Source organism: Odontesthes bonariensis, chromosome 17, assembly GCF_027942865.1.
Source record: "Odontesthes bonariensis isolate fOdoBon6 chromosome 17, fOdoBon6.hap1, whole genome shotgun sequence".
NCBI classification, from domain to species: Eukaryota; Metazoa; Chordata; class Actinopteri; order Atheriniformes; family Atherinopsidae; genus Odontesthes; species Odontesthes bonariensis.
Genome location: NC_134522.1, coordinates 21,765,032 through 21,792,016, shown reverse-complemented (window position 1 = coordinate 21,792,016; position 26,985 = coordinate 21,765,032). Strand labels below are relative to the sequence as shown.

General features: G+C 41.6%; 1 protein-coding gene across 2 annotated transcripts in view; it reads right to left on the bottom strand.

Annotated features, from left to right (window-relative positions):
* Nucleotides 1–1,003: 1,003 nt before the first annotated feature.
* Nucleotides 1,004–26,985, bottom strand: part of mta1 (metastasis associated 1) — a 39,848-nt gene continuing 13,866 nt past the window's right edge. The window contains exons 4-18 of one of the 2 annotated variants that reach the window (XM_075488018.1): nt 18,689–18,815; nt 17,435–17,498; nt 16,972–17,089; nt 16,001–16,103; nt 15,033–15,132; nt 14,443–14,631; nt 12,393–12,467; nt 11,706–11,764; nt 11,239–11,375; nt 10,506–10,657; nt 8,857–9,046; nt 8,467–8,556; nt 7,917–8,069; nt 2,860–3,009; nt 1,004–2,025 (exon numbers count right to left, since the gene is read on the bottom strand). In XM_075488018.1, coding sequence (XP_075344133.1) covers nt 2,900–3,009; nt 7,917–8,069; nt 8,467–8,556; nt 8,857–9,046; nt 10,506–10,657; nt 11,239–11,375; nt 11,706–11,764; nt 12,393–12,467; nt 14,443–14,631; nt 15,033–15,132; nt 16,001–16,103; nt 16,972–17,089; nt 17,435–17,498; nt 18,689–18,815 — 1,667 coding nt within the window. In that variant the 3' untranslated portion in view covers nt 1,004–2,025; nt 2,860–2,899. The remainder of the gene's footprint in view (nt 2,026–2,859; nt 3,010–7,916; nt 8,070–8,466; nt 8,557–8,856; nt 9,047–10,505; nt 10,658–11,238; nt 11,376–11,705; nt 11,765–12,392; nt 12,468–14,442; nt 14,632–15,032; nt 15,133–16,000; nt 16,104–16,971; nt 17,090–17,434; nt 17,499–18,688; nt 18,816–26,985) is intronic. The other variant, XM_075488019.1, reaches the window with a different exon arrangement.

Below are 26,985 nucleotides of genomic sequence, written 5' to 3'. Positions count from 1 at the left end.
ACGTTTTGCAGTAAAAATCCTACTTCAGTAAAAGCCTCTCATGATAGTTAAGAAACATATTAGTAAATTAACCAATGAAATGAATGAATGGATGAAAGAACTCGTACTAAAGTCTTATTGTTGTGATCAATGAAGCTGGAACACAACCATCACATACCAAGCTGCAACTAACAAATCATTTGGTTGCTCATCAAAGCATTTTGACCTTTTTCACAGCAGAGATTTTGACTTGAAACTGTAGGACAGGTGCGGGTGTAACATTACAAGGCGCGTGCTTGGTGAGCTTTTGGAGCGCTTAAATGATTTCTCTGACCTAATCATTCCCCAGGTCCCCAGTGTGTTGAGGTACCTAAAAACTGGTACTAATGCGGGCTTCCACATTCTGTGAGTTCCAGTGCTCCACGGAAGTGTTTAGTAGAATCTGCACCAACGTCGGAGGTAAAACTGGAAAGCCGTCAATTATGGATCTGCAGAGTGCCAAATACAATGTCAAAACGGAAGCCAATGCTTCCGGATCCTACGATTCCCAGCAACGTCACAGCTATACGTTGTGTGATAAGGACACGGAAGGCACATTTCCTGTCTCAAATGATATAAGCCCGGATAAGCGTGCTGCTGTTGAACAGAATTTTAACACATTGTCAAATAAACTGGGGATAAACTGTCGAAACGTTTGCAGTAGTGCCGGATGCATTTAAGGTATTTCTCCTTTAACTTTCTGCTTTTACGGGACAGTTACTAATCTGAGGGAAAAAGGGAGCTCATACTCTGATCGACAGATGCCAGAACAGCTCACTTTAAACTCAAAAGCCCCCCCACCCCCCAAACTCCATTTACCAGAACCAGTTGATTAGTGACTATTTACAGCAAGATTTGGAAATATTCTACGGGGATAGACACGATTAAAGTTGTCAGCATGCGTCTTGGATGTTGGTATCAAAAACGACGTCTTCGATACACACAAAGTCATTGGTGAGCAAAAAATAAACACACTGACAAATGATTTGACATGAAAGCAGAATGCATTTCTGCTTTTTAGTTATTTTTTTTTTTGTTGGTTTTTTTTTTCCAGATGTTTGCGTACAAAACAAAATACTGTTTGTGCATTAAATCTGTTCTAATACTGGTAACATAGAAAGCAATTAGGAATGAAAAGTTTCCGGTAGTTTGCATATACCCTGTTCGTATGCACCTGTGCAGAGTCAGAAAAAAAACAGGCCGACACCAGCTTGTAAATAGAACATTCGGTGCGAGATCCGACACCTTCCGCTTCCGTGCACAGACACCAAAAAGAAGAGGAAAAAAAAAAAAAAGAAAAGAAAAAAAATCAATTATCTTTTTTTAATTACATTATCGAAGCATAGATGCATTAATTGTGAAAAAAGTAGAAAAACACCGAGTCTTTCTCAATAAGTTAAACCTCTCTGGCCGAAGAACAGGGCCGGCTCACACAACAACAACAAAACCAAACAAAAAACAAACAAACAAACAAAAAAAAAAAAAACCTGTAAAGCGTTCAGATTCGATTAAACTAAAGACAACTTGAACACATGTTCGCTGAAATAAAAGTGCGTCTCCTTTATGACTTGAAACTTGTTTTTAAAAAAAAAAATAAGGAAAACACAGAAGATGCAAGTGGCTTATGTTTCTTTCCTTCCACCCTCTTCCACAGGGTTTCACAAGCATTTTTCACGAAACTTCACAAGTTCCATCGTTTGATCGACAAACAATAAGCTGAGTTATAGTTGGTAAAAAAAGAGAAAAAAAAAAAGAATTATGATAACAATAATTACAAAGACAGTAATAACAAGAAATGAAGTAATAATCAAAGTCCTGTACAGTCAGGCTCATCTTCTGATAGAACCCCGCCAAACTGATCGATTATTGATTGGTCTCCAGCAGCGTGACAGACCTGTGCTGACTGAAGAAAAGTGGCCAATGCGGTCGTCTGAGCTTCAACTTCCCTCAGCTGCCCTCAGCTACGGTTGAGTGGAAAAAGCCTTTTCCAATTCAAGTCTCCCTCTGCTGTGTGAAAAACAAAGTCGTTATTAGCCTGCAGCCAAACAACGGTTTAACGTCGGCTTCATCAAAACTGCTTTTCTGGCCAGTAGGGGGCGGCAGAAACAAGCTGTGACCACAACATCGACGCAGCACAGCGTCCCAAAAAACTAAACAAAAAAAACTCCAACTCTTATGTGGTCAAAAGAATTAATCAAAGCGTGTGATAGATGAGCAGAGCGCTCCACGGGTTTCCACGATGATAATAGAAACCGCCTTCCAGAGAAAAACAAGGACTCGACTTGAGGGTAAATTGCTGAGCCACATATGCTGCTTTCGTACCACAGGCCCCAGAATAAATCCCATCTTAACCCACTGAGACATGAGTGCCTTTAACCAGCAGAACAGCTGTACTCGTATGTAGGTTCTAATAAGTTAAGTACACATTCCTGTAGGAGCCCATTATTTTTTTCTTAATTTGGGCTTTAATCACCATAAATTTTTTGTTTGTTTACACGTGACTTATCTAATATCTTACTTTGTTAATTATTTGTCTTGTTTTATAATTCATCCCTTTCTTTTTTTGCATTTCAGTCGATGACACCGTGAGATATACGGGTAGGTAGGGCAGCCATTAGACACGCACTGGGTTCGATCATATTTTTTCTCCCCTTTTTATGCATGCAATGTACATACAAACCATCAGAAACATATTTTGCCTGCATCAATGGCCAGTTAAAAATTTCACCTTTATTGTAAACAAGGCTTACATAACAAAACAAAAAAGAAAAAATTTGATCTAATAAAAAAATATATATATATATAATCTTCAGAGAAGCCCAGAGGTGCTGAACGTCTCACCTCGCTGGGGTTTGCAGTAGAGATCGTCCCCAGAGAGGGATCAGTCCAGTTCATGTACTTCATCCTGCAGCATGGCTGAGGCTCGTCCTGCATCACTAACACGTTTGGCCATAATATCCCACTGCGGAATCAGGGCTTTCGATTTGGTACCTGCGGAGGAAACAGAGTGTGAGAGAGGTTGCGGCAGGAAACGCACACAAACACAGCCTCTTCTAGTCTGCACACTGTTCCTAATGAAATACCAAATGGTAAGAAAAACATTCTTCTGCCCCCTGGTGGCTTCATACAGGATAAACTTCTTTGGATTTATGGAAAATGTAAAAAGTTCACGCTACAGTGATATTATATCATGAAAGTAGGTCATTTAAGTAGAAGAATGCACTGGTGAATTCCTCATCTCAAACAATTTATTGAAACAAAAGCCAATAACAGTGATGGGTATCCCACAACAGAAAATGTCTACGTCTCAATAACTTGTCATGTGCCCTTGAGCATCGATTACAGCATGACGACGACTCAAGCTGTTCACAAGTCGACTTATTGTCTGCTGAGGCGTGGCATCCCACTCTTCTTGAAGGGCGGCCCTCGGGTCACTGAGGTTCTGGGGTACAGAGTTACGAGCCCCTACACAGCTGATCCCATTGGTTTCCTATGGGATTTGAGTCTGGAGAAAGTGCAGGCCACTCCATTTGAGTAGCAGCTGTTCCTTAATGATGAGACCTTGATGAGCTGGAGCATTGTCGTCCATGAAGATGAAATTGGGCCTGTGTTGTTCATGCAGGGGCACAATGACTGGATTAAAGCCTCGGTATGCTTCTCCGTCGCTATCCGTCAATCTGACTCCATGGTCAAAAAACCTCTCGAAGTTCTCCGTCGGGATGTCGGATACGCAAGGCAATTCACTTCCCGATCAGTAGGCGTCGCTACGTTAGACGACCCAATCTCACGACGTCTATCGTGAAAGTCGTTGATTGATTGTTTACCTTCCGGCTCCGTTTCACCCCTCACAGTGAACGATGGCGAGCGAGAGAGAAAGACTTTTGTTCAAGTTGGAGCTTATTGATATTGAAATGAAAATAATTTTGACCAAATGTTGACCGGCACACAGTAAACTCTTTCAAAAATGGCGGTGTTGTTGTTCTGAGAGGAAGGAGCTAAACTGGAAAAGTGATTCCGGAAATGATGTTGTTAGCCGACCAATCACAACCCTTGCAGTCTCCGTCGCCTTGAAAGGAATTTTGGCCAACGCACGCAAGCGACGGAGAGCGTCTCCATCGACGGAGAGGGCTTTCCGTAAATCAGCCTTTAATGATGCTATTCAGGTAGTATGTGCTTGTCACTGTCCCATTCACAAAGTGCCAGGCAGGCCTGTACTGACGAGACACACACTGTAACACCACCACCACCAAAGGCTCGTCTGGTGACAACAGCGGCTGATGCATAGCCCTCTCCCTGCATAGTGTTGTCCAACATCGTTGGCGGCCATCATTTCTGCTCTAAGTGAATCGACTTTCATAAGAGAACAGCACCAAGTCCCACCGGTCCCTCGTCCGGCATAAATGCCCCCATGCAAGACGATGACACCTGCGCCTGGTGGTGTGGTCAGCTACCCTTGCAGGTCGTCTAGCACGCAGACCACGCCGATGTAAACGGTCTTGAATGGTCTGACGAGACACTTGGGTGCCTCTCACCTCCCTTAAATGTGCCTGGAGTTGAGTGGCATTCATCATCATCATCCGGTTCCGCAGGGCACCGTTCACAATGAAGCGGCCATCAGTGTGGGATGTGGCCAAAGGACGTCCACTTCTATGCCTTTCTGTGACTCTTCCAGTCTCTCTGCATCTCTGTTGCAACCTGCTGATAACACTCTGTGACGCTTTTAGTTCAGTGGCCACATCCGTCGGAGAACATCCTGTTTGAAGCCGAGGTGTCGTCTTGGTCTCATGATGTCAAAATGTGAACAGCATGATGAGGACTGTTTAAATGCCAAATCTAATTGAACCAGGAAATTAATTGATCAATTCCTGGATCAAACACCTGTTGGGAGTTTTGCCGTTAAGCTTGTGCATAAAGAACTGAAACATTGAACAGTCTGACATGTCCGTTCAAAGGTTTACAGAAGGTCACATTAAAGGGATAGTTCGCCTCTTTTGGCATGAAGCTGTATGACATCCCATACTAGCAATATCGTGCATGAACATCGACTTACCCCCTACTGCGTCCTGTGAGCCGAGTTCTGGCCTCGTTTCTCTCCCTTCGCATCACTGCATGCTGCTGCCTGCCGAGAGTTGCGCCTGTTTCACGGTGTAGACCGAGCAGTCCCCTGCTTCCGAGCAGCAAACACCGTAACAGGCGCGGCAGCACGCAGTGATACGAAGGGAGAGAAAATAGCGCCAAGCGATTGTGAGGTCTGACTTTTTCCTGCACAACAATTTTGTGATGCAAATGTATTACTCTTTTGAACGCATATTATTTTGAGAAATGCTTTATTTTTGTGCCCTCAGCCAACTAGCCGGACTACCTTCATCAACACCAAAACGAGGCCGGAACTCGGCTCACAGGATGCAGTAGGGGGTAAATCAATGTTCATAAATGATATTGCTAGTATGGGATGTCATACAGCTTCATGTCAAAAAAGGCGAACTATCCCTTTAAGTTCACCTGTAAAGGTTACAATGAGAAATTGGCAAGTTTGGTGGTTCACAAGGTACTTTTGAAGTCTTCACATTTCTTCCTCTTCAACTACACCTCAATCAGATAAAAAAAAACAAAAAAAACAATAGACGCTTGTATTTCACAGTTAGTTTTCACAAAGGTTTCACAGTCAATATTCAAGAAATTCAGCAAACAAATCCTCGTAAAATATTCATTCTGACTCGGGGGATTTCAGAATTTGTCATTCAGTGTAAAGCAGCTTTCGTCTCCCTGGTAACAGTAATTAAATGCGCCACAGCTGCACACCAATCTTCTGCCAAACTATTTCAGTTCAGAAGAAAAAGTCCCAATTCTTTAAAAAAAAATAAAAAATTGTTGCAACACAAAATCCAACATAGAAATCCCAAATTACAGTTTCCTACATTTACTGCTTTGTACCGGATAATAAAAGAAAGCGTGGTGCGTTTCACTGACCTTGAATTTAATCAAGAAGCTACTGAAAATGAACAAATGGAATGGTTCTAACAGCCCTTGGTTTTTAACTGCAGATGTGGGTTCTTTTTTCACCACTTGGGGGCAGCAAACACAAAAATGATACCCCACAGGTTGGTGCTGTAAATTTAGTGTTAGACATCCAGCAATTATAACGCTCTTCTCTTTTTCTCCATCGTATTCCTCCTCGTCTCCCTTTTGCTCCAATCTTCTGTCTGTGACCTGGACATGAACCACAGCGCATCATCTTCTAGTCTCAATTTTCAAAATGCATCGAAGCGAGTGAGGAGGGTTGTTGGAGGAGCAACGATCAAGAGGCACAGGTGTATGTCTTGATGAACAGAAGGGGCGCGACACATAAGTCATTTTAAATCCAACTAAAAAGAAAGATAAAGGTTACTAAAAGTAATGTTAATGTTAATCTAACAAATCATAAAATATCGCAGAGAGACGAACAAAACAATGGACAGATGATGCAGCTGTGCCACGGGTCATGTGTAATTCATGCTGGGTTAAAATGAGGGCTGTGAAGTAAAGGAGATAACATCTGTTAAAACGCCTGTTGCCTCCATGTCTCTCTTCTCATGTATCTTATTCTCCTTCACTGCTCACATCTCAGGAGGGAGGGATGGAGACAAAGGAAGCGGTGGTGAGCAGAGGAATGGAGGGTTTACCAACTGAGAAACAAGAAGAGGTAACAGATTTCTGTTTCTGCCCAACTGGTGAGTTCCAACCTTCAGCTCGGTTTATGCCCCGTGGAGCTCTTCAGCTGCTTCATCCTGAAACATTTTCCACATACTAGCCACTGTATGTGTCTGCATTCAAAAATGATGCCATGAGAGTGAACCAGAACAGGAATGCTAATGAGGCCTAGATGTATCAATATTTTCTCAGTCTAAATTAGGGTTGAATGGATTAAATTAATAAAACAGCGAGCCGAAACCCACTTAAATAAGAGAAAAGCAGCAAATTCACAACATTCAATTGTGTCGCTTCAAAATGCGTCTTTGACGTGGTCATTCGATACACTGACGTTATTAAAATATTATCCATAGACTGTTCTGCTGCGCATGTATCTAGCAGTTAATATAAGCTCAGTGGTTTAAGTAAAAATGATTGGCATGACATTAGAAAAGCAGATCGTACGTGCTGTAATAACACTGCACACCTTCAATTTAATGACCCCCAAAAAGACATGAAAAGAATTTCTTTCTGATATTCTGATAAACTACTGGGACCTGAACAAGTCAGTGAAGTGGTGGTGGACGAAGAAAAAGAAATCCAAACTAACTTTTAATCCTGGTGCCTGCCTGACTTCAAAATACAAATCGCCTCCTGATGTGTTATCCCAGCCTGGGCCTGAGGTGTGCTCACAGACCAGCAGAGATGCCGTCCCTCAGGATACACTTACCGAGCCTTCCTCGTCCTTCCCCTCTCCGCTGTTACCATGACAACATAGACCGTAGCCTCCAGCTAAAGCAGCAAGGCCGATCCGATCCTCTCACAATCTCTCCCTCTCCCTCCTCTGACCGTCTTTCTCTGGCATATTCTCCCCCTCTTGATCTCTCAGTCTGTTTTTACCCGGCTCTCGCATCACAGGGGACGGTGGGACGCACCCCAAAAACACACGAGCCCCTTGGAAACCGGACTCCTATCCAATAAAAATTCTCTACTGAAAGGGATAAAATCAAGAGTAGCTGAACAGGGATACATTTTAAACAAGTAAAAAGAAAGAAAAAAAATCGTCCCCTTTTGATATCAAGCACAGCTGCAGCTAATGAAGGTATAAGATACTAACAACCAAATATCTCAATCATCATCATCACATAGAGCTCAGTAATCTAAATGGTTTGAAGGTGAGAGAGCAAACTCCCGCTGTACATGTACTCTTTAGTTTGTGGGTCACTCACCATCCATTCCGTTGTGCTGCTCATAGGAGCGTTTGCCCAGGATGGTGGGTGAGCCGTTGTTGAGGATGGGAGAGGACTTAATGGGTGTCAAGCTGCCTGTAGTGAAGCCTCCACGAATAGGGGGGTTGGGCTTGGGTGGACGGGGATGTGCTTCTGAAAATGTGCAGCAGTACAGAGGTTATGCAGAGAGGACTACAAAGCAAAATGAAAATGTGAAACTGTGTTCCGTCTTAAAGCTGGACTAAAGAAGTGTGTGAAACCTTAAATTCACACACACTTAACTTATTTAAGTGCCTTATTTGCCAGGCCCAAACTTTGGTTTCAAGCCTGACAAATATCTTGTGAGAATTGCAGAAAAACAGGACATGAGTAAACGTAAGAATGGCTTTGACTTGCTCATGGGAAAAAACGGGATGCCAAATGATGCTGATTTATCATCCCACTTGTTGCTCCTGGTAAATAATATATATATATATATATATACACACACACACACACACACACACACACACACACACACACGCAACACGAGTGAGGGGTTGCTTCTTACCTAAGTACCGAACCACAGACTCGAGAGGTTTACGTTCCACGGGTTTCAATGGCACAGGCTTTTTTGGCCCATCTGGTAACCGAAGGGCACCTGTAGAAATTTATAATCCAACAGATGAGGAAAAACAGATGGTTTAAAAAAAAAAAAAAAAAAAAAAAGGGGGGGGGGGCATTTCAAAGCATGGAATTTTAACATTAAATATTTAAATATATATATATATATATATCTATATATATATATATATATATATATAGATATATAGATATATATGCATCATACGATACTTCGTGTGATGCTTATTCAAGCAGATGCAGAAAACGCAGACCAACGGTTGCATCAACAGTCGGATCCGTGTTAAAAGCTAAGCTGGGAGAAGAATTAGGCCCCTACACTCTGCTTTGATGGCTGCTGTGTTCACGGGGAGGTAGGGGTGCCTGGCCAGATATCGAGGCCGAATGATGTCCTGGCAGAGGCGACGTGCCACCTGTGTCAGGGTGGTGGTCTGCAGGTAAAAAGCCTGGCGGGTCTTCACTGCAAACTTGGGGCTGCCGCTGTGCCGCAGGGGTAAACCATGGGGGCTCTGCAAGTACAAAGAGGAGAACAACATCTTCATCAGTTCATTACACAGAAACAGCTGATGGATCACCGACTGATGACAGAAATGTCAAGATACTTCCTAACTGATGGCAAAGAAAACATCTGGAGTGCTTTGTTATCTCAAATATATGTAAGTACTTGACCTTAGTAATACTGGTAGGAAAGATTGAACCATCACGTTCAATTTTTTCCCAACATGCAACATCCATTTGACACACCAGCCAATAATTGTCCCTCATCTGCAGCATATGTGGCGTTTAATTTATCTTTTTACAATAAGAGAGAAATATAACCCGATTTACAGCATTAACTTAAACATTAATCTTTTTGGGGGGGACAGTGCTGTCCAGCACAATATTGCAACACAAAGCTTTCAATCAAAATAATTTGAATGCAAAGAATTATTTGGTCATTTAACTGCCTTTTACAGGGCATTTTATGATTTTGGAGCGGTGCATGGAAGAACAGCAGGGGGGGGGGGGGCAGGAACATCCTCCAGATCCTAACGAGCCACATCTGTGGTTTCTTTGGTAAACCAACATTACAGAGTGAGATATTTGTTGCTGACATTTAATGAAGATAAAGCTCATGGAGCAAAATCCAAGCAATGAGAGTTTTTCAGCAACAGATAACTCTTAGTTCTTCTACTTCTTAAAGGGATAGTTCGCCTCTTTTGACATGAAGCTCTCTGACGTCCCATACTAGCAATATCGTTTTGCATTCGGTCTGCACGGTCTACAGAGCACGCAGTGATACGAAGGGAGAGAAAATAGCGCCAAGCAATTGTGAGGTCTGACTTTTTCCTGGAAAACGATTTTGTGATGCAAATGTATTACTCTTTTGAATGCATATTGTTTTGAGAAGCAAAACACTTTATTTTTATAACTCCAGCAAACTAGCCGGACTACTTTCGTCAACACCAAAACGAGGCTGGAACTCGGCTCACAGGACGCAGCAGGGGGTAAGAAAATGTTCATAAACAATATTGCTTGTATGGGATGTCATACAGCTTCATGTCAAAAGAGGCGAACTATCCCTTTAAGATTAAAGTATTCACAAGACTGAGATGGATGTGTGTATTCGAGGTAGAGGCAGACATACAGCCGTTTGCACTGGGGTTTAAAATGACCCTCTTTTTCTGGTTATGAGACTGATTATCGTTTATTTATTAATTCAAAGGAACAACTTTAGATGTTCTAGATTCCAATGTTGCAAAGTAAAAATGATTACTTTGTAAATCAAGAAAATGAAAGAAAGAATGAAGAAATTTTTGTAACATCTGTCATCAAAATTAACAGTGAAAATTGACATCATTCTGACCTACATGAGTGGCATTAAGACAGCTAAAGGCTCCGGGCAGACAGGAAGTGGGTTGTGTGTGGACTGCAGATAAGCTGGAGTCCGGGAGCGGGCATGTGTATGTTCCGAGTGTCAGCTCGTACCATGCTGTTGCGGTTGGGTCCTGGCCTCTCGCCATCCAGTCTTGTGGGCATCTTGAGCCCTCCATACTTCTTCCAATAAGTCCAGCATGAAGCACAAAGTCGACACTGCATGTTGGGAGGTCCCCATGAGTACCACTGGTAGGAGCTGCTGGCTACACACACACACAAAAATGTGCATGGGTAAGCGCAGATGCGTAACGGAAAAACGTGCGATGTAGAAGAGCAAAGAACACACGTGATCATGAACGCAAGCAGCAGCAAAAACTTCATTCAAAAATCATTCATCATCTGCTGCAGGGTAAAGGACGCCACTTTCTCTTTTTTCTAACATCCAGTGTGCACCACATACACAAAGGATGGAGTGGATGTGTGCTTTTTAAATGATCCACGTCACAATGAAAAACACTTTCGGATAATAGTCAAGAGTCACGTCATTTTTTTTTTAACAAACGTCAGACGATCCATTCAGTGTTGGGGTGTTGGAATATTTGGCAGAAATGAGATCAGTAAAAAATAAATAAATAAATAAATAAATAAATACTATGTGAGCATATTATGCTTTTTTTTTTACAGCGATTTGTGACCAAAACTTTCAAAAGCTATTACTCTAAAACGGGCTCATACGATATGACAAGATTCAGTTAACTCATGAAATCAAGCTGTTATTCACGAATTCTGCTCAAGAAACAAAGAAAGTCCAGCAGCAACACTCTTATATAACTGAATGACTTACTGTAGCAGCTTTCACAGGCTCGGCCCAGGCCAGGGATCTGCCCTGAACCTGGCGGTCCTGGGACGCCCGCACTCGCTGCTCCATTTAAAAGAGCTGGCATTACATTGTTACTCAGCTGGTTAGGGTTTGGCTTGTTACTGAAAGGGAACACGAACAGAGACGGAGGGGGAGGGGGGGGTCAGACCAGCAAGGATAAGACGGACCCGTTCAGTGTACTTTCAGTTTGAGAACAGACGACATTCATGTTCCTGCAGTCAGAAATGGAAGTTATGCTGCTCTACTGGAGGGCGTCATTAATAGTAGCAGTAAAAAATAAAAACATTTAAAAAGAAAACTTCTTCTGATTAACAGAACTGTGGAAATTACACAGATTTAAAATACAGGAGGTAAGGTAAGAAGAAGAGAAAAGAGGGAAAACCAGCAGAAAAAAATAAAAGTCACACAGGAACTTGCACCAAAGTACTCACTAGTTGGGGATGTAAACCTGCTTGAGCTTGCTCTCTGCCTCAGCTGCTTTTAATCGTTTCTGGAGCAGAGACGAGGATTGAGGAGGAGGGAGAGCAGAGGGAGAAAGAACAATGGGATTAAAGTTATTCGCTTCCAAACCCTAATACAGTTTCAACGTGAAAAAGACAGGCATGTTCAGTGTAACAATCTTGTGTTCCGAAGCCCATATGAATTTGCCTTGATTTGGAGACATGTTTAAAAGGTTTAAAAAAAAAAAAAAATTGATGATCATTTTTTATGATGCTTTTTAAGATTGATTAAACCCCCTTTTTTCTTTTTTTTTTTTGCCAAAGAGTACATTAAACCGACACTTGACAGAGACCATTTTTGTTGTCTTGACTGCAGCATCTCCGGGTGAAAATTAGCACGTGCGCCTGGGCGCCATGTCCAAAATGATGCTGAGCCAAGCTGGAGCCGATTTTAGAAAATGTCCAACTGCAGTCATTCGACGAGGGACTGATTGCAGACTAAACACTTTTCACTTTATTAAGGCCAAGGTGTCAGTGGGTGGTCATGTTTTTTTAAGCAGCGTATAAAGGGCTTTAGATGAAGATGTTAAAAAGAGTCAAAATGTGCTAGAGACTGGGCATCAAAAACCGTGCACGAATAATAAAAGAAAACATTTCTGAGCGTATAATGCAAGTTACCTGTTGTACGTATCTATCTGTGGTCTTCCACATGTAGTAATACTCAATTATACTCGTCAGTGACTTCCAGGGTAACTGGAGAACAAGAGAAAAGAAACGATCATCACTTCAAAAAGGAGGCATTGTTATGTCATGGGAGCAAATCACAAATCACCACTGATGAGGTTTTCCTCATCAGTGGTGAAAATCAAGTTAAGAAAATTAGACTGGAGCAATTGGCTTCATTGATAAATCATTTCACAGAATTATAATCTACAACTCATTTGATATCTGATTACTGTTAAAAGGTCAAGTTCCGAAGTTCTGCGATGAAGACATCCGCTGCTCTGTTGGTGCTTTTCTCCCTCTCATCAACGCAGAACATTTTCACTGCGGATGCTGAGGAGGACTGTTCCGTGATTAGAGTGGATAAAAAAAATTTAAAAAAATGATCCTATTTGCAGATCTGTGCAAGGTCTTTCAAAAATTTTCCTTGGACATTGGCTGCTTTTTGTACCCAACTCGAGGGTCGTGCCTACACATAACGGACAACTTAGTGAAGAAGCCATCTTAAACTATAAGTTTAGGTGCTTTGTGTCTGTCAAAAAGAAACCCACATTTCATCCGTGAAAAACGCCAAAGATGACACAGTTTGACAAGCATAAAGTAGTATATTTTTGCGTCGAAGAGCTATTAGCTAAAAATTTGTCTATTGTCTAATTTAGATGCATCTGACCCATCATATGATCCATTTACTGTTCACTGAAGCCTCATCAGAAATGGTCTTGAAGCAAAAGTGGTTAAAAGAAGCTGATCTTAAACGGACGGAAAACATGGAGAAAAAGGCAGAGGTATGACAAATGATACAAGAAGTGGACTGAAAATCAGTGGCAACAGGTCTTACGGAGGGATGAATCCTCCCCAGAGTCCGGACCTCAGCTTTATCGAAGCAGTGTGGGATCATCTTGACAGAGAACAGAACAAAAGGCAGCCGACAAAGAAGAGCTTTGGGGTGTCCTTCAAGAAGTTACAGGAAAGCTTGTGTAAGAGGGTTCAGGCGGTGTTGAAGAATAAAAATGGTCATACCAAATACAAATTTTACAAGCTCTTTTCTCTCATATACTGCATTTCCATCCTGTTTGGACATATTCTGATAAATCGCTACACCTATTTTGCGTTTTTCTGACATTTAGTGAAGAAATTAGAGGTGGCTGAAGGTTTTACACAGTACAGTCGGTTGAATTAGGTTCCCGCTAAGAAGTTGTAAAGAACTGTGTGCTGCAGCAGTCAGTAAGTCAAGGCCCCACCCATGATGGTGGTGTAGTCCTGTTGTTTAAAGAAAAGGCATGAAGGAAAAAAAAAAAAGAAGTCGTACTGACAGATGTCAGCCACCAGGTGGTGGAGTGATGCACACAGTGCAAGCTGAGCACAAATTGAACTATAAACATCCACTGGCAGCACCATTCTTCTTGGGCTGTACAAGCGCACAGCAGCTGGAGGAGCAACAGTGGAGGGGCAGCCTTCTCCTGGCTGCCTCTCAAAACCTAAAAACTCAGTTGTTGGTTTGTTTTTTTAAATGCTTCAAGGGATTCTTTCTCATAATGCAACAACAGTTTTATTCCTTGCGAAGGGGCTGGCTGCAGTGATGCATCCTAAACTACCATTGTGTTCATAAACTATCAACTAAATGCCCAAAATCAAGTTAAAATATCACTGTAATTCTGCTGTACCTGCACACAGAGGCAGACATTATGGATGCACCGAATGCCTCCAATACACATCTCTAAATGACATGATTGGTTACACGTCCTGTCATAACTACACAACAATTTGATGAAGCAGAAATGCCTTTGAGTGTATCGAAGCTTAAAGAAAAACACATGATAAACACAAAAGCACAGCTCTAACATCACTTCAGTTTGAGAAATGGTTTCTCGTGAAGCCAAATATTCCCTGGCGCTTAAAGATCGCCAGTCTTGTGAATCTCGGCACACGCAGAAAGCTTTAAATAAATCAGGATTTCCCAAAAAACTAAATCTTTAAATGCACTTCTTCTTGTTATGCCACTCACAAAGTCCTGCTGGATATCGGTGAAGTCCTTGCCGTATTTCTCAAGCGCCTCTTCAAACAAGTTGGCCTCGGAGGCGCTCCACTCCTCCATTTCATCCCTGCAGAGAACGGGCCCGCCCTGAGGCACCAGCGCTGCGATGGCTCGAGTCATGTCGTAGCCTGTGGCGTGGAGGGTGTCCATGGCGTGAAACTAACCGCAAAAGAGAAATGCATGTTGTTAGAACATCGTCCGAGGCAGTTCTTTGACTTAACATACTCAATAATCAGCGAACATCTTTAGTTAAACATGACAATATTTTATTTGTTCAGTCCGTGCTGCGATGCAGCCTGTGCCCAAGGCTTTGGGTGTGCGTGTGGATGACTCGAAGGCTGCTCATCTAGGTTTCATATTCAAAGATAGGATCGAGGGTGGAATAGGCTCACATTAGGCCTCTAAAGCCCAATTGGATCTTAAGACAATCAGATACAGGTATAAACAATCACAACAGATTCCCAGAACACATAAACACATACAATCCTGATTCTCTACGATACTTTTCACATATTGTGTGATGCCGATTTAAACAAAGCCCACTTTCATGTAGATCTCACCAAGGTGATGTCTCTGGAGGCTGCGGCAGCACTCATGTGAAGGCTTGGCTGCCGCACAGAACTACTGCAGTCCAAAGCTCTGGCAAATGTACCTACTGACCTATGGGATACGAGACATGGTGACAAAGATGAGGAAAACAGGAGGCAGGGAAGAAACTACTTGCATTATTTCATTCCAGGAGTAATGGAATTAGACCTGAAGTTCCATCTCAGAAGCATTTATGCAGAAAACATTTAAAGCTAAATCAACAAACTCATAACTCATGGTGGCTCCTCATAACCATGTGATTCAATAGTCAGGCCGGGCAGTTAATACACCTCTGGCAGAGAAGCAGTGTACGCTAAGCTAAAGATGCTAAGAAACCATATCTAGTTTCAGAAAAATCAGGGATTGTTCAGGAAAACTTTGAGATCCTTAAAAAGGTATTATTTCGGTGAATATTTGTGCTCTTGCTGAGAATTAGATAAGTTAGACATGTTTTTTTTGTTTTTATATATAAATGTCCAATAAACATTAAGCAACTTAGCTAAGCATTGTATAAATTGTATAATTCTGTTTATTAAGCCTTAAGTTGGAAGAAATGGTCAATTCATACACTGTTAATACACAACCCGCTGAATCTCACAAGCACATTTCTGTACAAAACAAAGAGAAATTGGAAGTTTTACAGGAGAGACCATTTTGAAATTCAGCACGATGATGTCATCACCCTTTTCCCAAGGTGTACAGATCAGACTGCCATGATGTAGGAGCTAGTTCTAGTTTTAGAGGTAATGATAAATCTTCTTCGACTAAATTTGTTTTCCCCTGCTTTGACAGTCATTGATAACTTAAAGTAACCATCTCCGGGCTTAAGAATCACAATTTCCCAAAAATGTGGCTCAATTGATTTGCAGTATATTGTATTTTTCTTTAATAATTTATTTTTGAAACCCACCGATATTGGTATCCTTCGCAACCGACTTACCGAGCTACTACAAGAAACTGGTCGATCTGTTTCTCTGTTAGTGAGCTGTTGGGGTCAAAGATCTTCTCCTCGAGTTTCTCCAGGTCCCTGTCATCCTCCTCATCTGAATTCACCCGCGAAACAAGCAGAAATAAAACACACGTATGTGTGAGTTGTGGCTCTCGTGTACACAACAAACGTGGGCAAAACACACAGCTGAAGTGATTTGTTCATCCGCCATTTCTTTTAAAAACTACAGATTTATTTAAAGCTTTAAAGAATCCCAGTTGAAGAGGTGGAGTCTGTCAGGGTGCCAGCCTGCGACAAACCAGCCTCTAGCACATGCAGAAGAACTTCATTTGCATGGGTTTAATTAGAGAGCTTAGTGTCCCACAGTGCTTTAATGGCAATTTCAGAGGTTTTCCCACCTGCTAAGAATAAAAATTCTGGCAAAACACTGTACCCAGAATCTGGCAGAAAAATGGTCACATTTGAAAATGATTAGCTTGGCACAAAATGTCTGAAAATGTTCTTTCAGCCAGTTAAAGGGAAAATATTAATGGATTTCAACATTGTGGACGAGTTAAAAGGTAAAAAAAAAAAAAAAAAACTCGGAACGTGGTCAATTGTCAAGACACCGGAGTGATATTTCCATCAGGTGTTAAGCATCATGTGGGTATAGTAATCATTTGTCAGCGACTCTTTGCTTTTGTCTGACATGGAATGCGACGGAAGCACCAAAAAAATAAATAAATAAATCGAAAAACAAAGCAGTCATCTTTTCTGCAGGTAACTAAGCGTCAACCTGCAATAAGCTCCGATTTAAAGGTTTATATTTGTGTAAATCATGTGGCGGCGTTTTCGTTGTCATGGAAACGTAGCTTAGCTGTATTGGCTCGGGGTTGACAGTTCCCTTCAGGAAACGGTGTTCGCCTGTCATACATTCTAGAGAACTGTGGCTAGTTGAACAGTCGAGGTTTCATAAGATGTACCTTCTTTCAGGAGGTCGGTGATGTCAGCCTGGTATTTGTTCCCGACGCGGATCTCCCCTTTATCAGCCAACAGGGTCTTTTGCTGAGGGTCATACACCAGCGAGTAGAAGAAGGCATCCTGGGAAATACAGATGGCAGGAAGGCGTGAGGGTGGAATGAAGGAAGGGGAAGCGAGACAGGCAAGCAGAGAGGGGAGAAAGAGGGGTGCAGCTGTCCCTCCATGCATGTGTGCGTGTGTTTTTCTCTCTACGAGTCTCTCGTCTCCTCATTAGTGCGTGTGAAAAGAACATTCTGGGTCAACATGTTAAATAATTCATCTTGAAACGAGAATCTTTAAACTCTGTAGACTCGCGCCCATCCGCACAACACACACATTTAGAGAAGTCCTAAAAACTAACGCATAGAATGAACTTCGGAGACTCGTTGATGCTACACAGGGAGTAAAGCTGGCGTGCACACATACCTCCCTTTCCAGATACGACTTCAGGGCTTCCGTCTCGTTCAGCAACGTCACGCAGCACTTTCCTCTAAAGTCCAGAAAGGATGGAAGAAGAGAAGAAGAGTAGGGAAAAAGGAGGACAAAATAGGAGAAAGAAGAAGAAGAGAGAAGAGTTAGGAAAACAAGTTTAAACTCAGAGAAGCAGACAGAACTTGGGCTACATGATGAAAAGTCTGAGAGAAAAAACTGCTTTCCTGGCCTGAACTCATCTCCATGAGAAGCATCCAGATTTTAAAAAAAGAAATCAAGGTTCAAAGTGCTGACACGGACATCTACCATCTCTACCTGCCGCTCTCTGGATTCAGATAATATAGCAGCCAATTAGTCATGCCTCTGTAACCTGAGACAAATGCGATTTGGCAAGGTGACAAAGTCAGATGCCGTGTGAGGCGTCTCTGCACACTGGTGTCGAGTTGGAAAACTAAAGCTTGTATTCTCAATAAACAAACAGTTTATCTGTGTTTTAATTGTAGCACATGTCGGTTTGCTCTTCCGGCCACTCTTCAGAAATGTCAAGTAATAATGGGGTAATGATTAGGTGCGTCTGCCTGGAGCTTACTGATGAGCTAAATGTAGAAGCAGCCTTCTGTTGACATTTAGTGCTCAGTTAGCACTCAGCCTATCGGTGGTTTAGTTTAGTGCCTGCATTTGGTCGACTTTACCGTTGGACATCTTTCAGTTTTTACAGCCATGTTCACAAAAAGGCGGAATTTAGCTTTATGTTTGTTTTAGCCTTTAAAATACTAAAAAAAAAAAAAAAATTGTGAGCAGGTCATGCAGGTAAGCAGCTCAGTCAAATGTGCAAGTTTTTCTAAAACATTACCATCCTGTTGGAGGTGAATTGCTTATAAAAGCACCAGCGTTTTCTGCAACTGAAACATTTCTGGTACCATGGATGAGTAAGTCACAGCTACCGTTGAAGCTTCTAATTAAATCAAGTTTTCTACATTAGCTCTTCTTATTTACATCGAGTAATCATTTCTCTTTACAGTGGGTTTTAATGGCTGTAGCACAGGCCAACTTTAGTGCGCTGAATGCAGATTACAGTAGGATTTGTACAGTTGCACAGCTCACTTTCTTTACATGCTATAAGTGTTTTATCAGGACACTGCAGACCCCTTTAAACCAAAAAAAAAAACAAGCTGAAGATAAAGAGGCAGAGCAGGTAGCGCATCATCATTTACTGCTCTGATGCCAGTAAGTAAGACTGAGGCGTACCTGATGTGTGTGGCCGGTAAGGACTCCAGCTGGCGGGACAAGAACAGCTCTCTGTGTCTGAGCTGGTGTTTCTGTTTCTCGGGGAGATCCGCCATCTCTGGGTTCTCCATCTCCTCCTCTAGCTCCCCTAAGGGGGGGGTGGGGGTAAAAGAGGTAAAAGGTCAAACATACGCACATCAGATGAGGCAGAACAATGGCATCCACAGGGAAAAGCGTGCAAATGCAAATGTATCTGCTGCTGTAGCTACACACTGTCTCAGGCGCACAAGAGGACATTAAAAAAAAACAAATAAAAAAAAAAAAAACACGGGTGCACACTTGATGAGCTGGAACAATGAAGTCTCCGAAGACGGAGAACGTTGTGCGCACACGGAGCAGAGGCAGTTCACATTAATCTCGCAGCTTTTTGCCTTCAAATTCAAACGAGGCACACTAAGGTGTTCACGTTCCAATCTGAATCTCTGGCCTTTTAAAATGAGCTACGGCCGAGGTGTCGCAAGGTTTCAGACAACTCTGTGTAACCTTAAGAACTTCCATCCCTTTAACATCCTCCTCCTGATTTTATCAGACTGTATCAGTTTAATACATATTACATGTTAAGTGCAGAAACAAGAGTAAGAAGCCCAATGATAGGAAAATCACTGTGGAATTATCCTTTGATGTTATCAATACAGAATAGCAAAGATGCACAACAGCGCAACTCCAATACCAATATTTTAGAAAATTCAATATGTTCAAAGATGAAGTCATTCATGAATAAATAAATCCATCATCACACAACTCTCCCCACCTGCCTTCGTTCCTTGCGGAGTGCGGACTACGGGAAATCTACTGAAATCAGCTTTCATATTATTTTATTTTTTCTTATCCAGAAAGTTACCAGAGACACGGTACTTAGATGTTTTATTTGTAATGTAAGAGCAAAATGTAAGAGAGCAGAAACATGAGTGTGGGGTTTGCATTCGCTCTGCATGTCACGCCGGTCCCGTGCTGTAATAAAAACACCAAGAATCTGTTTTTTTTTTCTTCCCCAGGCCCAAGTAAATCTCCTCTAGTGCCACAGAATACATTTAACACCTGCCATTGCAGGAGTAACACGTCATCTGACTGGTTTATAAAGTGTATTTACACTTTATATACCAGCATTTACATGTAACGCTAGTTCAGTTTCCCCTCTAATCTTCCATTTGTTGCCAAACTGTCTCGAGTTCAACGATGAGTTGTTCCTGTCTGATATCTTGTATTAGAATGAAAATAATTGAGAACTGCTAGGCAAAAAAAAAAAAAAAAAAAAAAGGTTCTCGTGAAGGGCCACACTATAATGGACAGAGTGACTGCTCGTGAGATGTCAGCCCATTCGAGTCAGTAATGCATCTGAGTCATTCTTTAAGAACAGATTTAGCTGTTGGTAATAGGCAGAATCTCCACCACACACTCCTCTCCTCATCTGTGGATGAGGGCAGCGGAGTAAATGAATACGGGTGATATAGGAGGAACAGAAGTACGAGGAAACAGGAAAACTGATGAATAGGAAGAGAAAAAAAAAAAAGAAACAAGTGGAGGGAAACGTGACAACAGTGATGGAAGACAAAAGGGAGCGTAAGAAAGGGGGGAATAAAGAGATCGAGAAAGGAAGAAAGGGGAGCGATGGACAAATCAGCAGAGCGAGAGACAGGCAGAACAAGGGGGAGGAAGGAGGCCTGAGAGAGAGAGAGAGAGAGAGAGAGAGAGAGAGAGAGAGAGAGAGAGAGAGAGAGAGAGAGAGAGAGAGAGAGAGAGAGAGAGAGAGAGAGAGAGAGAGAGAGAGAGAGAGAGAGAGAGAGAGAGAGAGAGAGAGAGAGAGAGAGAGAGAGAGAGAGAGAGAGACGAAGTAAAACTAAGAGCCGGAGAGCAGTCGGTACGTGCTCCAATTCATTTGGAGTTTCATTAGAGGAAGCGAGACAGAGAGAGGGAGACGGGGAGCAGAACAAAAGCAATCAAGGGATTTTCAGGAGAAGAGATGTGTGGCCAAGATCAATAAGTACTCCTTCGCTCCCTCACTCAGCCCAGCACTCAGCACCCAGCAGACACACTATCAATGCCCAGGCAGCACACACGCGCACACAGCATGGGCCTCACTCCATCCTCTTCCATGTGAACGCGGCAAATCAGGGATGAAGATCTATACAAGGCAAATAAAAGAGTAAACACAGAGAGCCATGCGTAACATGACCAAAACATGTTTTGCGTATCCAATTCTTTCATCGTGGGAATGGACTCTTTTTATCTTTTTATTTTTTTTACATCCATAGTCCAGCTGCTGAACAGCATGGAATGATCCACGTTACCAAACTTCCAGGTAATTCGGAACAGGCAAAATAAAACTAACAAACGTATAAACAAGCGGAATAAAATGGCAACTTTTTCGTATTATGGCCTGCGTGTCAACAGTCGAGTTCACAACAAAGGCTTCAGATCTACAAGTCGTCTGAGCCAAAGGACATCATCGTGCCATCGTGTCATTGTTTTTTTCTTCTTCTAAATAAAACGGAGAAAGATTCATCTCAGCTGGACAAAGATACAAAAGGTTTAAAACACTTTCCACTAAGGAAGAAAAGCTGGACATGTTTCCCAAAGTTACTGGAGATGCTGCAGCAGCAAAACATGACCGTCTAAAACGTGAGAATTTAACACGACACTTACAATCTAGATACCTTCTGAAACAATGCGGTTTCAGAAAATGTCCCTTCGGTATCACACTGCACACATTCACACGGTAAGGTAGGGAGAACTGCGGGATATCTAAAGATTCCCATCCTTCATAGTAATTAGAACTGTGCCTCCTCAGACGATGTTGTCTGTGGGTAGAATTTACAGACATGCAAATCTCTTGCATGCTTTAAAAAGAGGACAGCTATGAGGAAACAGTGAACCCACTGGGTACAGCTGTTGAACATCATGCAGTAAGTCAGATTAACAGAGCTAATGGTAACGGCACGGTAGCTAAATAATCAAATGGAGGCTCGCGAGGCGACATTTGTCTTTTAAACTCGTGCCCACAGTTCTCTACAGCGTTTCACGCGGTTTGACAACTTGCTTGTCGCGGGCGGGTGACGTCACCGTTGTCACCTAAATATCACACATTAGTAAATGCACTTGGAAAAGTCTTGTGGACACACCTATTTTGTCAAAAAAAAAATAAAAATAAATAAGTAAATCACTCGCCCAGACTTCAACCACTGCCCTGAACTTCAGCCGTCTAACGAGCCGAGTTCGGAGGCACGTTTGTCAAGAAAAGCAAAGAACACACAGACGTCCAGAGATTCCTGGAATTATTATTATTATGAGATTTGCTGAAAAGCTAAACTTGGTAAAGCTTGGTAAACACATATTTGGTTTTTTTTGGTTTGTTTTCTTCAGGTAAAAGGTCACAATAAAGAAAAATGAACTAAGAACAATGAAAGTCGTGTGAAAGTAAAACAACGAATGAAAATTCAAGGACTTCAAGGTTTATTGACGTTTCATTTTCTAAAACGAGATTTAAAAAAAAAAAAAAAAAAAAAAAAGAAAATACAGTTTATAATCAGCATAAAGTGTGTGTGTTCCATCACTTGTGCCGTAGACTCATTCACAACTCCTCTTCATTGTTAGCAACTGGGCGACCGTCTGCTCGTCTTTTTCTTGGGAAAGTAACTGCTGCTAAATGTAGTGACGTGTTGGAAAAGCATGGCTGCATTCGGGTACATTCCTTGTCACCAGAACAAAGGCACGAGTGTGAGCACTTTCCTTTCCTTCCTCACCTTTGTCTGCCCTGCAGAGCAGCAGCCCGATTGTGAGCTGCACTTTTTTTTTTTTTTTTTTTTTTTTTTAAAGTAATTTCACAAATCCAGTTGTAATCAAAGTACAGATGTTATCAAAAGGTGATTTTATCAGAGGATCTTTGTAAATTCAGGGACTTCTGGTTACCGTGTGGTATTTCTGAGCAGCATTTTAGTTACTATTTCTGACTCGCTGCATTATTAAGATTTTAAAACATCCAATTAAGTTTTATAAGGTGTATCAAAAATACAGTTTATGACTATACGGTGACACTGGTGGAGCGTATGTCCTATAATACGAATGTAAAATTCTGTGTGTCGTCCTCCTCCCTAAAAACACAAAGAGATATCGTTTGGGCTTGGCCCAAATAAACTAATGAATTATGACATCACAGTCATTAAGTTTTCCTCTGGAAAACTGGTGATCGGGGTCGAGAGCGTCTCCCCCTTTTTTCCGACCATGATTAAAGTGAAGCAAATGTAACGCGTGACGGATCGATCCCTCATCTGCTGAGCGGATATAAAACATCTGAGACTAATCGTGTAGTTTATGTGGTTACTAAGCCTTTCCACGACATTTATAAATATATATTTAATATAAAAAGGAAGGAAGAGGCACGACAGGCAACAAAATGTCCCCAACTGGATGTCAACCTGAGGAGCTAATAGTCAGCGCCTTAGCCCCTCAATCTACCAAGATAACCCACTAGGCGACAAATCAAACATTTGTTTTACATTTGTTTTACATGAAACAGAAAAATAGGCATACGGACCTCTGTATGACCATGTAGTAAGGGAGGCATGCATAAGGAGAGTTAATGTTAATGTAATATAACAGGAAAGACACAAGGAATATATAGATTCAGTCCACCAGGTGCTAATAAAAGAGATATAAAATGCTAATAAAAGAGCAACGATTCTATTAGAAGCTATAAATAAAAAATAAAAAAAACTTTTCTGCTATAAAATGTTTCCTTCACAAAGAGTTATCGCAATTTTGTGCTACGGAATGGTCTGAATTTGACAAAACTAGAGCCTCTGAGTTGAGAGCGCTTCGATTCTGACTAACTCTTCTTCTGTATGCTCACACATCTACGAGTTCCCATACACACAAGCAGGGTAGCGTAGTGATCCGTCTGCAGGCTGGCCCCTCCAGCCGGCCCCCCGACTGTGAGCCCCTGAGTAGCAACTCAACTCTCCAACCTCAGTCCTTCTCCTCTACTCCCTTGAGTCAATCTCTTGGCAATGAACCCACACCATACTCTGTACAAATTGCCTCTCCATCTCACCTGTCCCGGCCAATTATCAATTATTGATGAATGGGTCGCCTTACTGAGCCGAGAGACTGAGAGGGTAAGGGAGAGGAAAGAGCAGGCCTGCGGGTGAGACGAGGAAGTGAGGGGAGCTCACTACTGCCTTAACAAACAGACTGCTTCTGCACGATGTGTTAATGTGGTGGAAGAGCCGATGTAGAAATCTACAGAGAGAGAGCTCTACACATAAAACAGTGTCGACCAGCAAGGAAATGACAGCTTACTCACAACTCCCATTAAAGTGTCAATATAAATATCAATACCATGATGTAAAACTCTACAGCCGCACAATTTTCTGTGCTACTTACCCCCAACGGCCCTGCTCCTCATAAACAGCTTATTTTTTTTGCCAATAAGTGACTGATTTTTTTTTTTTCATCCCAGAATTTCTTTTTTTTTTTAAATTACCATTAATCAAACACAAACTATCAACACATCGTCAATGCTGACACAACAGCCTGCCATGTTAGACGATTATTTAGATTTGTTGGCAGAACACTCCAGGCAGACAACATTTTTGCAAAGCCAAGGATGAGTCTTTGGGATTTTCAGTCTCTCTTCACCTCACTGAAGTGCATTGTGAGTTTCTTCTCCTTTCACAGCACATTCCAGACAAGGGTAAGAACAGGACGGGCATAGTTAAACAAGGCAGCGCTGAATAGCTTCTGGGCTGTTTGCAGTTGGGTTAAAATGGGACTGTTAACTACTGTCTGCATTCACTGAAGCTTTTTTTCTTTTCGGGTTCGTCCCTGAGTTGGAACCGCAGTCTGGTATGCTGTCCGGTCGTTGGAGCAGGCATCATTTTAACCAGAGCTAAATCTCTACAAAGAAGGTATTAAACGAATGGTGCAGTAGATACAGTGCCCCCCCCCCCCCCCCCATGCCTAACAATCAAAATTTTAAAGCAGAAATGGAGTCGTAACATACAAAAATCATCATGAATGCCTATCGAGATTTTTTTGGACCCTATAGTTTGATGGATTGTTAAAGCAAGTGGGCCTTTACACTGAAGGAAAATGTACTCAGGATCAATAATTGATGGTACTGTGCATTACGGTGAGGCAGTACGATTTTAAATCAATTAGAAAAGGTGACCAAGAGCCATTGGACCAAAAAGCAAAACAACCAATGAGTGATTTAAGATTATCCACAACAACTGCTATGAATGTACCATTCTTACATTTAGCTAATTTATGTTCGAAAAGCCAGAGTCCATGTAATCACTGTTGAATAAGAGGCCTCGTGACACTCAGGAGAGGTTTAACATCTCTGAAACTTCAGCTGAAACTGAACTAAAACAGTCTATAGTCTGAAAATTTTTCATATTTGACGACGTGTGATGAAGCACCAGCTAACAGGAAATAAGAATGAAACAGTTCTCCTCTCATCCTCTCCTGGCTTCTCATTTACATTCCTTTTTTTTTTCAATTTTACTTTATCATATCCTTAAATCTTTTTATCCATAAAAAGAAGAAAACTCTTCCGATCAGTCTTTAATGATCAGCAATGGCGATCAGATCGGCAATGTGATCTTTCTTTTATATTCAAAGTGTATTCCTCAATACTGATGAATTATTAAAAATCACATTTAATCGCCCCACATTCAATTCCATTACGGGTTAACACCGATTGTCTCGTTTAAAATGGGATCTTGTGCCAGGAAAATAAATTTGGCGTGTGCATTGCTTGAGAGACGGAGCCGGATCTCTCAATCCAAATGTGGAGTGCATCCTTTGGTTATGCACATTTAAGCGGTTTGTTGAAGGAAGTATAAAACATTTCAATAAAACAACAAATGGATGCCAGTGTCAGCCTTAATCATGCTGCCGCAGTGCATGCTGTCATGTGCGATTTCCTGATGTAACCCAATTTCTTACTGTAATCCAGATCTTGAGTGCATGTTAAGGCATGTTGCACTTAAGCTTAACAGAACTTATTTCTAATTGTCGCAAAAAGACAATCATTTTACATCATTTCCTTTTGTTGGTAATCAGCAAAGGCAACAGAGATAATGTTGATGGAAATTTACACTCTTCGTTGGACAAACGGAACAGTGGTTGTATGTTTGAGACATTAAAAATAAATGGTAGAATAAGCTCTCTTCCTTATTGTGAACTCCTACGTGAAATCTCTGTCGTTTTCCTAAAGATATTTCCTTCACTCGTTATTGCAAAGACAGCGAGTGTGCAGCATGATATTTAGTAGGACAAATTCATCTTTTAAGTGAGGGATAAAAAATTATTTCCACACATTTTCAACTGTACTACTGCAGAAAATAAAAAAAAAATAAAATAAAAAAAAAGCAGAAGATATATGAAATAAGTTCATGACCTTCGTACCCTGAAAAAAACTTAAATAGTGATTCACTAACAACATTGTGTCTATTGTTTGTGGGGGGAAGGAACCGCATCTCAAAAACAAACAACAACAAAAAAAAAAAGAAGGTTTGACTCATGGCAAATTCAAAGTGCCTGAAAGGAGGGGCCACAGAGGTAAAATGCCAAGTCCGCCACAGAGGCTGACCATTCAGGAGCCCGTTTTACTCTCAAGGGAGGGACTAATGCTGGGGCTGGAGGCCTCTTTAAGGGAGTGCTCCGAATCTCTGCGAGCAAAAATATTTGATCAATGACTCACAGCAGACACAAATGAAGAGACACGGGCTTATATGCACACACACACACACACACACACACACACACACACACACACACACACGACTGCCATTGCCCACTGATCTGTAACCAAAGTGAATTAAATGTGCCCCTCCAGCAGGTCCTCTGACAGCACCCAGAGCTAACAACTCAAGTCCATAATGCATAAACAAGCGCACACTAGAGACAGTGAGGCTGCAGCTTAAGAACTGCAGACAGGATGTAACCCACACCCATGTGGTACAGAGCCAATCTTGACATTTTTTTTTCTGTGTATATATATGTAAAAAAAAAAAAAAAATACACAAAAGGTATTTATAAATGTAAATGAATGAAATGTTCCTGCCACATCCAAAGCTACGAGGAAGAAGTTCCTACAAAAATCCCTCCACTCCAAGATACAACACCCTGCAGTGTGCCAGTACTTTGATTACTGAAATTGTTTTTACCCCCAATGCAATAGGGATTATTAATGAAACATTTATTTTTATTTACCAAACATGGAGAGGATGTGTAAAAAAAAAAAAAATTATAAA